General features: G+C 33.3%; 1 protein-coding gene across 6 annotated transcripts in view; it reads right to left on the bottom strand.

The window, feature by feature from the left end:
• ALG6 (ALG6 alpha-1,3-glucosyltransferase) overlaps nucleotides 1-14,229 on the bottom strand; it is a 53,438-nt gene that overhangs the window by 24,724 nt on the left and 14,485 nt on the right. For all 6 annotated transcript variants that reach the window (XR_004325114.1, XR_004325113.1, XM_032494467.1 and 3 more), the window contains exons 4-8: nucleotides 11,042-11,126; nucleotides 5,609-5,698; nucleotides 4,360-4,448; nucleotides 2,389-2,471; nucleotides 1,682-1,746 (exon numbers count right to left, since the gene is read on the bottom strand). Coding sequence is in view for 4 of the 6 variants with exons in the window: in XM_032494467.1 (XP_032350358.1) it covers nucleotides 1,682-1,746; nucleotides 2,389-2,471; nucleotides 4,360-4,448; nucleotides 5,609-5,698; nucleotides 11,042-11,126 (412 nt within the window). In the remaining 2 variants the exon portion in view is untranslated. The remainder of the gene's footprint in view (nucleotides 1-1,681; nucleotides 1,747-2,388; nucleotides 2,472-4,359; nucleotides 4,449-5,608; nucleotides 5,699-11,041; nucleotides 11,127-14,229) is intronic.

Below are 14,229 nucleotides of genomic sequence, written 5' to 3'. Positions count from 1 at the left end.
GAATTTGACTCAAATCAGAGGAGACACCACTACAAGTTTCCCAGAATGGTTAAAAGGAAAATAACTGACAGCTGGTGAAGGTGAGCACCCGGGCCCCGGACAGCATTGCTAATGAGAGTGCTAACTGGTAGGTCATGCTCAAAAACCATTTGGGTATACCTACAATTAAACATGTGCACACGCTGTAACCCAGCAGTTCCACTCAAAAGAAATATGTTTACAAGTGTACTAAGAGACGTTTACAAAACGTCCAAAGCCGCATATTCATCATGGCCAAAACCTAGAAACACTCCAAATGTCTATCAGCAGAGCTATGTCTATTCATGCAATGGAATATTGTAAAGCAATGAAAGTAAACAAACCACAGTTACACACAACTATACAAGTAACTTTCACAAAGAAAATGTTGAAGCAAAAATACCAAACACAAAAGCATAGCTACTGTGTTGTCTCTTTCATATAAAGTTCAAAACGTGGGGAGAACAAAACTGTATAGTATCAACAGTACGTCTACCTTTGAGAAACAGGAGGAAGAGGTACTTGGGACATGTACAGGTGTAGTTTTGGATACTGGCAAGGTTCTATATCTTGACATGAATAATACTCTGACAATTCATTTAAATTTTGTGCACTTTTCTGTATGAGTGTTAATACAAAGCAAATATAGTTTAAAAGATCTTGTAAACAACTTATTTTTCCTTTTCTTTATATCAGTGGTGTTGTTCTTTGGCTGTGATTCCACAACGCAAAAAAAAAAAAAAAAAGAGCTCAATTCGGAAAGTGGGCAGAATAAAAAATATGATGGAAAAAACTACAAATCTGAATATCTTTTGCAAGTCCTTTAGCAGATACACATTTTCATTTTATAACTAAAACAGACTGGCATCAAAAGGAAAAAATTAAACAATCATATTGTGGATTATGTTTATTTTTTCCTTTGGGACAGATGGAGACAGATAGTAACATTTAATACATTAGAAGACAAACTAGAGAGCCACATACAGATTTTATCACTTCCCTCTATAATTTGTTTATTTGAGTGCTCCTTATTTTAGGTATCAAAAATTATACACATAAAATCCACGTATTTAATCATTCAGTTTTAGTTCCTGAAGCTTCCAGCTACCATCTGTTAGAGAAATATCTTGTTTCAAAACTCAAAAACTGTAAAACTATTTTTCCTTGGTCAGTGTCAGATAATATTTACAAAAGATAGAAGGTGTTTCACCTTTTTAGAATTAGGAGAGCATCACCATAAATTCTGGCATTCTTTTTCCTACTCTCAAGGAGAGCTAATTGGTTACAAACATTCTGTTCTCAAGCCAAATGGATTTGAAAAAGCATTTCTACTTTTACTAAATCTGTACTTTACCCTTCAAGTAAAAGCTTGGTGAAGAGATTCTTATATCATTTAATAAATAGTTTATGGGGGAGAGTATAACTCAAAGTCATAGAGTGCATGCCTAGCTTGCACAAGGTCCTGGGTTCAATCCCCAGTACCTCCTCTAAAACAAAGTAAATAAATAAATAAACCTAATTACTTCCCTCCCCGCTGCCACAAAATAGTTTATATAAGCAAGAACCCTAGTAAATAAGAATTTACTAGATGACAACATTATACATACTATGCCCAGATTTCATGATATGCATCTGACTTCATTTCTAAATTAGTAAAGGATACTGAAAATGTCCATAATCGATAAGAATAAGGCCTGGATACAGCAATATGCATAATACTTTAGCAATCTGTAAAGAAAAGTATTTTGAAATAAGAAAGTAATCTGTTACTTGAATCAAAGTAAAAGTGCAGTTTCATTTAACACAGTAGCAAATGATCCCCTCTTACCTTCTACTTATCAAAATATTCCATTTTCATAAAAGAACTCTTTAAACACTAGTTTTCATGGAGGTGACATAGTATATACTTCAGTAAAAAGGGGAAAAAAATCACCAAAAGGTATTTGTCAGAGAAAGCATGTTTATATATAAAATCAGAAGTTAATCTAAAACTTAATCTATATAAAATGCCCAAGGAGAATATTCATTAACTGTGAGTATGAGAATATATAACAACTTTTCAAAATGCATTTCAGTTTAGTCATTCTCACAAGCCAACTCAAAATTCATATTTACCAATTAAGCAATAAATTTAGCATGCTGTGTAATTCAGCAGTATCTAATTTCTAAACTTCAGTGCATCTCATTACTATTATTGGGCATTAAAATAATTACTCTAAGTTAATGTTTCTAAATGAAAATTAATTGGCAGAAGATACACTGTTCCCTATCATCTATTTCCAAAAGCATGGCTTCCTTAAACTCCATACTTAATAGTTAAACTAATAAAACATTTCAGAGATGAGAATGTCAGGTTACTGTGAAACTTACTCTTTTCTTAATTGAGATTTCTTTTAAACAGCAACAGTACAAAACCACTGCAGGTATATAAATCAGCAAATCAGCAATTAACACTGAAAAAACAAGCAAATGATTTTAAGCATGAGCCCATCAGGATCTACAACAACCTCTTAACTGCCTCCCTCCAACCCTAAGTGGGAATTCTATTAACACAAGGTTCTTACGCACTCTGGACAAGTCCTTTCCATGTCTGTTCCTTTCTGTTCCCTTCACCTGTGCCTAATTTCAACTGCTATACTACAGAGTCTCTTAATTTGCTCTAACAAATTCAGTCATTAAATCAATTAGATGTATCCAGAATCAATTCTCTCTTTGCTCTAACTTGGACTTGAAAAATTAAGAATACTCACCTGAAAAAGGATATAGATATGTATTATACATGTATAACTGAATCTCTCTGTACACCTGGAACTAACACACTGTAAATTTTTTTTTAATTAAGAATACTCAAAGCAAGAGTAGAAAACTCCTCCCCCCAATATCTGTATACTTCAAGTTTTCTGATATGAAAAATACCTCAAATGGAGAGATGCATAGGAGGATCTTTTTTAATGTTGATATTTATAAAAATTCATAAATTTTTTTCTAATTAAAACATACAAAGAGCTTGAAAGGACCAGGTGAGAAGGAAACCAAAAAAATTGAAAGAAAAAAAAATAAAGCAATTCATAATTCTGAATATTCAGTTCTTTCAGAACAAAGAAAAACTAATATATTAAGTTCTTCAACAGTACAACAATAGCTATCCAAACAGCCTATTTTTATCTCGTACCACACATATTTAAGTATTCAGAATAAGGTAAATGGTAGTAAACTGTCAGTGTTAGATGTCTGCAATCTATCTTCAGTTCTAGATGCCACATTTGAGATGACATTGACAAACTGGAACATATTCAAAGGAGCACAACCAGATGCCTCAAAACCATCATCACATTCAAGAAACTAGTCATCTAGGAAACAGCTAAAGTATCTAAGAATGTTTAACCTGGAGAAGTGACCTCAAATGCCTGTAGGATGTTAGGTTTATAAAGGATCAGACTTGTTCTATGTAGCCCAAGGAAACAAAACCTGAAACTAGTGAAGGTTCAAGACAAGGAGGAAATTTCTAATGACAGAGGCGCTCTGAAGATAGAACAGACTGTCTCCACAGGCTGTGAGCTCCCTGCAGATACAGGCACTGGCTCAGAAGCTGAAGATCACGTAGTGAGCTTGCAGTGCAGAGAGGACTAAAGCACATGGGAAGAGCTGAGTCGTGTGGGAGAGGGAAAGACAGGCAATACAGGTTTTCTCTTGGCCTGAGATTCCATGACAGGATGAATAGTAAGGAGAACAAACTCTGACTCAATTTAGACTAATTAAAGAAAAAGCCCAGGCTTTCATTAAAGTCTAAGTCTTTGTAAAGCTTTTAGAGAAATAAAAGTTTATTACTTTCAACTCTTAGAACAGCACAAAATAAATGCTCAATAAACATTTGCTGTAAAGATTAATTTGGCAACACTGCACAGCAATACAATGTTTGATATACATCTGTAAGATTTACTTTAAGGAAAACGTGAAAAGGATTTGGAATTAGGATATAAAAGCAACAGCCTAAACAAATAAAGCTTCAATTTAGAGCAAACTGACTTCAGGTGAGCTATTAATATTACCCTCTACTGTGCCTCAGTTTCCTCAGCTTAAAATAAGGATAACAGTATTTACCTCATTGGGGTGTCCAAAGTATTAAGTGAGATAATAATAAATGTAAAGCACTCAGAATTATTCTAGTCTTTTGTTTTTTAGCTTACATATACACTTGCTCACATATTATACATATATATGCACATGTATACTTACACAACTGTAAAAGTCAGTAAGAACAATAGTAGAATCTTTTATCAATTTGTTTAAAAAACTTGTTAAAATCAAAATTTTACACTCAGTACCTGCTGCTCTTTTTACCTGTTGTACGCATGAAGAGCTTATGCGCCTGACTCTCGTATCCACGTGACGTATGGAGAGCAATCCAGTCTGGATTTATAAACTCTGCCCTGCAAATCAAAGCATATATACATACACTTTATTCCCCATCACTTTTAGCCATGAGGACGTCTGAGGACATGTGAACCTACTTTGAAAAGTGGCCATTGCTCTTACAAAGCCAACAGAGTTAAGGCTTAAGCTTTAGTCTTCGCATTTAACCACGTGAAAGTGATTAAAGCTATAAAACAGAATCTGCCCTGCTCATCTTCCAACAAACCCATGTAACGTGTTCACTGAAAGCCCTACTGTCACAAGTCCTCCCATATGAAAGCAATCCGATGTGTCACATTTCTTTTATTAAACGTATACTTAGTAAAGAGCAATACACTAGTATTAACAAGACAATCGTAGTTTTATAATTTATAATCTTTTCAGTTATTATAAGAATAGGCTATGATAAACAGCTATTAATCACAAATCATTGCACAGAACTAAATGTAATTGTTAAAAATAAGTTTTCAATCATATTACATTACCCTGAACACTGCAAAGGATAACTGATTATCATGAAGTTTGGAGACTTATTTTTAATTCAGGAAGCTAATTTTTACAAAATATGAAATAGTAAAACAAATGAGTTCAGATGATACTGTGAAGAAGTTCCTCATATCTCTGCTGACACACTTCAAGTCTGAAATGGAATACCACTATGGAGTAGAACTGGGTCCGCCCCAGACAGAAGTGCCTAATCTTCTCTAAACCATTCCATTTCTGTAAAAGAAGAAGGAATTCCAATCCCGATCTTAAATCATAAATGAAACACTACAGTAACTCTAGTTTCTAACTTGACAGGTTACTCAGAATACCATTTAAACCTTTATTTTTCTTTTACTTTGGGCCATTCCAGGAAAAAAACCTTTCCCCTGTGCACAACTAACCAAATTAGACATACTGCTCAGTAGTCCATGAGTACATAATGGTAACATCTCTACTTCAAGACAAAGCTAGATTTTTGTATCTCTCCCTAGCCTTTCCTCCAAAGAAATGATGGGAATGTTCAAACTCTGATATTTAACTTTCCTACAACCCAATTATAAAGGTATGGTGCTCTACAAACCAAAATACAATAGTAGCTACAAACAATCTCTCCTCTATTCAACAAACTGTTCCTTACTACATCTGCTAAGGGCATAAATATTTAGAGTTATGTTAAGGAAGAAAAACTTACACATATGCACACAAAAGACTATGGTAAGCTGTAAGAGGTGGGTAATCCAGTCCCCAATACTGTAAATTATTATCACTGCTGTTAAAATACCTGGGGAAAAAAAAGGAAAAAGAAAGTATCATTTCATTAATCAATATTCAAAAAACACACAAATATAACATCTCACTTCATTTAACTTAATTAAAGTGAAAAAATATGTTAAACAAGGTTAAAAAAAATTAACCTAAACCTTCTTGTCTCTTCTCCTTCTAAAAAAATTTGTGAGCTCACAAAGTTGTTATTGAATAGAGTAACTAAATAATTTATTGTCTAAACCAAGGTACCCTTAAGAGTGAAAGAGGAAGCTACTACCAAGACATGGAAACAACCTGAATGTCCATTGACAGATGACTAGATAAAGAAGTTGTGGTATATTTATACAATGGAATACTACTCAGCCATAAAAAAGAATAAAATAATGCCATTTGCAGCAACACAGATGGACCTAGAGATTGTCATTCTAAGTGAAGTAAGTCAGAAAGAGAAAGAAAAATACTATATATCACTCATATGTGGAATCTAAAAAAAAGAGGGGAAAAAAAGGACACTATGAACTCATCTTACTAAACAGAAACAGACTCACAGATACAGTAAACAATCTTATGGTTACCAGGGAAATGGAGTGGGAAGGGATAAATTTGGGAGTTTAAGATTTATAAATGTTAACCACTATATAAAAAAACAGATTTTAAAAGTTTCTTCTGTACAGCACAGAGAACCATGTTCAATATCTTGTAATAACCTTTAATGAAAAAGAATATGAAAATGAATACATGTATATATGTGCATGACTGGGACATTGCACTGTACATCAGAAATTGACACATTGTAGTTTTAATTAGTTAATTAGCCACACAACTGCCGGGATGGATACAGCAATGGAAAACCACTGAATAATTTCAAGAATCACATTTTGACCAATACAATTTAACTTGATTTTCAGCTTCTTCTAAGACAAAAGCTATTTTTTCACTTAGTTTAACCTTGAGATCCACTGGAGAAAAGCAAAAGAGGCACTGAGAGTAAGCTGTAAGCATGCAAAGATATATTCACTAACAGTAAAACCCTTGGTTGGATGGGGAAGAAGGAATGGTAGGGCTAACAACTGTACTCCCTTATTCCTATGGAAATGCATGAGAAAGAAGAGAGAAATTCATGGAAGACAGCGTAAAAGTGTTTCAAATAACGCTTCAAAATCTACCAATAGAAACAAGGCAACTAGTTATTCTCCTGCTTTATGTGTCTTAGATCTACCTGAAAAATTGGATAAATAGCACTCAGATACATTTTCCCACTGAATTCCCATATAATCTCAGTAGATGTTTTGTCATAAAAAAAAAATCGCTGCTACACAAATCACAAAATTAAGTTCAAGAGTGCTATCATTAACTTCAAAATGCAATTATTTCTAACATATGGGTATTTTTGCTTTTTACAAAAATATATTTTAATTTGAAATAGTTCTTAAAGAAAAGTTTCAAGAACAGTTCGAAGAACTTCTGTACATCAAATGTAAAAATTTATTTAATGAAAAATACCATAAGAAAAAAATCAAAGATGAGAACAAACAGGAAGATATTTATTTTATACATACACATACAAAAAATGATAAAAATGTAGAATACTGTTATATATTGTTAAGTACTGTCACAGAAAGACTTTAAGGTAATCCCCATGAATCCATCTTCTGTTGTTCCTGCCTTGAGTGCGTACAATCCCTTCCCCCTGAGTGTGGGCAAGACCTGTGACTTGCTTACAACCAATAGAATATAACAAAGATGATAGGATGTCACTCTTGTGCTTATGTTTTATGTACATGTAAGATTCCGTCTTGCTAGCTAAGCTAGAGAGACTCCCTTTCACTGACTTTGAAGAAGCAAGCTGTCATGTTTTAGTAAGTGGATATATTAGAGAAGCCACATGGTAAGAAACTGCAAGTAGATTTTAAGAGATAAAGGTAGCTTTCAATATGAAACCAAAGCCCTTAGTCTTGTAGATGCAAGGAGATTAATTCTGCCAGTAAGTTGAGGGAACTTGGAATTGGATATTTTCCTAGTTGAGCCTCTCTGATAAGAATGACTCCCCAGATGAAAACTGGATGGCAGCCTCCTGAGATTCCGATCGTAATATTGAACTAGGCTGCGCCCAGACTTCTAACCTAAAGAAACTACAATAATAAATATGTGTTTAAGTAATTACCATTTGTAGTCATTTGTTACACAGAATAGAAAATTAATGTAACTGTTTATTTTGAAATCACATAAATCATTACAAAAAAGATCAGCAATCCATCAAAAACATGAGAAAAAGGTATGAATATGCAATTTTGAGAAAAAATATGATCAGTAAATACATTAAAAGATGCTCAATATCACAAGTACTCAAGGAAATGAAAATTTTAAACATCTGGTGACATTATTATTAAATATTGGTAAGGGTATGCAGAAAGAGATATTCTGGTGTTAGTATCCATTAAAACTGGTTACTTTGGAGATTCTACTTCTAGGACTCTACCTAGAAAAAACATGTATTCATGTAAACAGGAGAAATAAACTTTATTTAATGATTCCCCTACCAAAAGATATTTAGAGTATTTCAGGTTTCTCCTTATTACAAATAATGCTGAAATAAACAGTCATTCCCACAATTTCTGATTTATAAAACTGTGATTTTGTTTAAAAAGCAACATACTCGGGGTAGGTGGACTCTTCTCCTAGCCCCAAGTATAAACCATGCCTACACTGAGTCAGGTGTTTCTTTCCAATAATGATTGCTTTAAGGATGGGAAAGATTTTGCTCCTCAACAAAACGAGAGGTAAAAATAAGGTATTCCTGTTTTTCCTGATTGAATGTAGTTGTACAAAGTCATGGTGCTCGCAGCCTGGTAGTCATCTACTGCCCATGGGGTGAAAAGCCTCCGGATGCCAAGAAGAAAGTACAGAAGAGAAGAAAGATGGAAAAAGCCTGAGTCCTTGGTTGCTATCACTGAGTCACTTTACCAGCCTTGCAAAGACCTACTGACTGAGATAATTATTTCATTGCTTAAACTACTATTACTTAGGTTTTCTATTACTTGATGCCAACAATGCTCCTGATTTCACACAAAAGGAATTTTCATCATAAAATTAAAGGAAAAAAAAGTTCAGTGTTCCTCTATTACTTACAGTTATGTATAATGAAATGGAAAAAAATGAGTTTTTAAATTTAGGATTATAAAACTGACATTTTTAAAGTCAACCTGATTTTGATTGATTCTGATTTCACATGTTAGATAACTATGTCAATTAAAAGAGTTCTGGCTACACTATAGCTAACTTTCTAGATGAAGACAAAAAGGCTTTACTCTTGGAAAACTGAAGTTAAAAAATAAGTAACCATTCTTCAGCCACATTACTAGGTAACAATAATGGCAAACTAACCAAATTTGACAAAATTAGCCCCCAAATTCAAAATATTAAAAATACTATTTCCAATATAGATTTATATCCACTGTTGACAATAGTCAACCTGCCCCAAGTATATATTTTCTGTTTTATAAATTGTACCACTGAATGATAGTCATTATGAATCACATATCAATGAACTTCAAACTAGGAAAAAAAGAAATCATATCATTTAAACGTGAATCTGAAACAGATCAGTTTCTCTTATAATTGCCTGGTATATATTTTGGGTTTTTCAGTCTATCCATACTCATCAAGAGACATTTTCTGACATTCATTACAGTAAATCATACTTTAATTTTTCATGAACTTCCTGAAGTACTCTATGATAAACCAGTGATAAATCATAATTCTTCATACTATCTGTCTTTGTTTCTGAGCTTACTGTTCCAGATCCTCGTGCTATACAATCCTTGATAAAAATTTCAACACTATGAAATTTACCACAAAGATTACTTCAGGCATTTCATAATTTTTAAAGACTAACAGACCATAGTCAAAACCCAATCATACAATTATTCTCTGAGTTATACATTTCTGGTTTTTAATAAAGAAAAAGAATGAAAATGAATAATACAGTCAACTCTTGATTATCTGGGCCAAAGCAGGAGAATACTGGTACAAAAAAACCTAAAACTTTAGATGTATCACTGTGAGAATAGCCCAGCCACTCTGCTGGAGTAAGATTACATTCTCACTTTGGAAACAGTGTTTTCCCCACCAAGCATTAAGTCAAAAACTGAAATTTATCAATTTTCTCTATTCTTTCAATACTAAACATGACATTTAATTTTGTATTAAAATCTTTCTTGACAACTACATACTAAAGAATAGCCAAGAATGTAATTATTTTATCCATGTAATATTTACAAAAGAATAGAAAAGAATTACAAAGCCCAAAAGCAGTGATCTGGTTTGCCTCAGCAAATGTCATCTTATTCGACCAACTGAGCAAGAGAAAAACATTGAGAATGTGCTAATAACCTGAACAGTGATACTCTGGTTAAATCAATGTCTGAGGAGCTGTAAGATGCTCAAAATAGAGCAATAAAGAATAGTATCAAATATTTAGCTGACCTGTATTTTAAATACTCCAAACTTGGACTAGGGTATAGCCAACTTATTAATAGAGAGCTCAGTATGAAGTTCCTGTATATAACTCTTCGCAAAGGAGTTATATAAAAGCAGTGACCAAAGCAATCAACAGAACAGTATGAATAGTTTGTAGAGCCAGTCTGAATAAAATAATCTACCAGGTATCTAATAAGTAAGTAATGTCATCAACTGTTACCAGATCATGTTCAACAAAAATGACATACGCATGGATTTCTGTGAAGATGTAACTACAGCTAACATTTATTGAGAGCTCGTTATATTGCAGGTGCTGGTCTAGGTGCTTCAAATCTATCATTTTATTCAATCCTCACAATAACAGTGAATGTATTCTATTATTTCCATTCTACAAGTGATAAAACTGTGTGGCAGAGATAGTGAAATAACTTGCCAAAGCTGACACTGCTAGTAAAGAGCAGAGCCTGGGTCTGAACTCAGGCAGTCTGACTAGTACTTACACTCTTTACCACTAAGCTGCTTTTTTACATCTCAGATGCTCCTAACAGAGAAACTTCGTGAAACCTTCAGAAGAAATATTCTTAGTCCATAAACTCCCCCAGTTTATGTCCTGAGGAGCTTCTGTGGCACACAGTGTACTATCCTCAAAGTTCCAGTTCAGTACCATATTCCAGCTGGTAACTGAGTATATGGATAACTTTCAGGAGGATGAAATTCCAAAATGAACCAACAATATGTAGGGTAGTAAATGTGACATCAGACTACAGGGAGATGAGGATGCTCAAGATGAAGAAATATGGTATCTTCCTTTTAAGTATCTTCAAATAATCTACATTAACTGACTGATAAACTAATAAAGTCAAGTTAAAATTATCCATACCATTGTTTGATTGGTAAATTAAAAGTAATTTCTTGCCAGTGTCGCTGAGCTTCATAATCACCAAACATAGGGGGTTTTCCAGCACCTAAGAAGAAAGGTTAAAAAAAGCAAAACAAAAATATACTTCAGTGTATCAGTGATTTTACTTCCTTATGAAAATTTTCTAAATTACAGAGATAGTGTAAATGGAAGAAAAGAACACAGAAGTTATGCAAAAAGTGAGAAAGATGAGGTCTGAATCCTTGTACTGCTAGCACGCTGAGTGACTATGTGACCTTGAGAAACTACTTAACCTCCCTAAGTCTCAGTACATTAAAAAAAGGATCAATACTATCTACCTAAGGACTACTGTAATAAAGAAGATAATGAATATAAAATACTCAGTATAGTACCTGGTACAAACATTCAATAAATACTGTTAACATTAGTTATTAATGTTAATTAGTTTTTAATTAATTAGTTGATATTACTAATCATAAGATACCCAAGTTTACTTTTACTTCATGAAAAAGACCGTCAACTATACTGTCCAATAAGTATCATAACACAATAACAGTAACAAATATCTGTATTTCACAAAGGGCTTTTACAAACTAAATATAAATAACTTAAAGTCAAGTATAGAACCAAAAACAGACTATATAATTACAAAGACATTGGTTAGGTCAGACTTTGATGTCAAATGAGTTATATAAAAACTGCCAGTTTATGGTTTTTTTTTAATTTCAAAATTACAAATAAGGGATAATGGATCTTTAATAACTAACAATTGTTAGTGTCTACTGCATGTCAAATACAACAATGAAGTATTATTATCATCCCCACTTTATAGCTGGAAAAACAGAGGCAATGGCCTCCCAGGTAATGAGTAGCAGAGTGTGGATTGGAACCTAGGCAGACTGGCTCCTACTCTATATTGCCTCACAACTTGGTTAGGTAGGTTATCAACCTTAAACCACTTAAAACTACATAAAGATAATTCCATTTAGTAAACAGTAAACAACTATTATTTAGCTAGCAGTTGACTACAAAATTGTGAGAAGGCCCAAAGAGGTACAGTATATACAGAGGTTTCTTAATCAACAAGTGAAAATCACATATCGTCAAATATCCTCATTAGTCCATTAGGAAGGTGTGCCACATTGGAGAATGACCTATTATCGCTCACTGGAATGTAATCCAGATTTTCCCCAGCTCTGGAAGACTACATTAAGTATAGATTTTTGCATTTAACAGCTATTATTATACTGCTATTCTTTAAATGTTAGCATCTCAATCTAAGGAGATACTCCCACTATAAGATAATCATGGTAAAAGCAGATTAACATCTCCAAAGCATATACACATTGAGTGATTACCACGAGGAACTACTCACAGCACACAGACACATATATACACCCCCCATACACACACCTATCCCATCTCTCTCTTAGAAAGTATCGTATCTTGTTCATTTTTGCATTCTCAAGATGTAATTGCATCTAGCAGATTCCCAGTAAATGACATAGCAAGGATGTCAGTGTCATCACTGTGATATAGCAAGGATTTTAAGTTTAAGAAGATTTGATTTTTTGAGTCCCTGATTTTCCACTTACTGAAAGTGCAACACTAAGCAGTTTGTGATGGAAGACCAATTAATTATGCCAAGGCTACTTCTAACACAATACCCATATATTGGTTCTTGCCCCCAAAACATCTTTAACTTACTGCCTGACATTTTGAAATTCCATGCCTCTGCTGTTACTGCTTACTCCATTTTCATACGTTTCTTCTATCAACTCATATTCAACCTTCAAGAACCATCCCAACTGCCAAATTCTCCATGAAATCTTCCCTTATAAATTAAAAACATACTGATCATTAATCACTGACTTCTCATAATACTTGTATTTTCAGTATCATATATTTTTGTCACATGATTAAACTATCTTCTAATCACTACCCAAATAAGAATTTTAGCTCCTATGGACATGGAATGTCATTTTCCAGAGTTTAAAAGGAAACATATTGCTAGGCATATAGTACATACTTTCAGTTAAAACTTGCCTAGTTAACTGAACGGGATGGGGAGATGAACCTACAATTAAAAAAATTTAAAAAAGGAAAATAATTCCCTGATGAATTAACTGCATTTCTGCATGTGCATTTTATTGATGTGTATGTGGGAGTGTGTGTATTTTTCTCTTTTTTAAGAATACAACCATTGTCTATGGGGAGAAAGGAGTTGATTTTTATTTTTTGTTTGTTTTGTTTTTGTTTGTTTTTGGTCCACTGGGATAATAAAAGTCATAGAGGATGTTAAGCAATTTCCTACACCTGAAAAAAATCCAACTATCTAGATTTTCTGAAATTGCTCTAGACTTGTGGTCAATGTGGAAGAATTTATTACCATTCTCTAACAAATAAAAGAATGGATAATGACTCTCTTTAGGGTTGAGAAACAAGTTTCTATCCAGAGTCTGACCTACTTCAATAAATTCAGCTGACACTGGCTATGAAATTAGTACTTAAGTTTTTAAAACTGCTAAAGTGCCCTTAAAGTAACCCAGAAGGACAACCCAACTGTACCTATGGGAGCTTCACTTGGGAAGGGCAAAAAGGATTCCTTCCACTGTGATTAATTCTACAAATTCATTTACATGAGATTCAGAATTACGTAAAGAAAACATATTAATGTTTATTTACAAAGCTTAAATTTTGTCTCATTTTAGGAAAATGAGCTTAAGCACCTCTTAAGTGTTCATTTTATTAACTGCTGAACTATTTAAAATTATGTTAGAATTTTAAAAACAAGTAGTTTCTTTGATAACAATACATGTTAATTGCCTTTCCTTTGAAATTTTAAACATTCTAAGAGAAGAGAATGTAGCTAAAATTTTCCATAATAACCGCCCTTAGTGAGTAAGAAGACACATTACAAATAGCAATAAGCTGAGAGAAACTATAAAATATATTCATTTCCAAAGAAGAAATAAAGGACTAATACAAAGCAAGTTCACCTGAGCTTCTTCACTCCAGTGCTTCCTAATTCTTAAAACAAGAAAAACAAAAAACAAACTAAAATAAGCAAGTTAAAAACAAAAATTACCCAAAAAAAACCCAGTATTTTATTTCATAGAAGGAAAAACTCTCATGGAACCACAGATGTTATACTCATTGATAAATCCTCCCAGCCTCCTATGATATGG

This window comes from Camelus ferus, chromosome 13, assembly GCF_009834535.1.
Source record: "Camelus ferus isolate YT-003-E chromosome 13, BCGSAC_Cfer_1.0, whole genome shotgun sequence".
Lineage (NCBI taxonomy): Eukaryota > Metazoa > Chordata > Mammalia > Artiodactyla > Camelidae > Camelus > Camelus ferus.
This window is presented reverse-complemented; position numbering and strand designations above follow the sequence as displayed.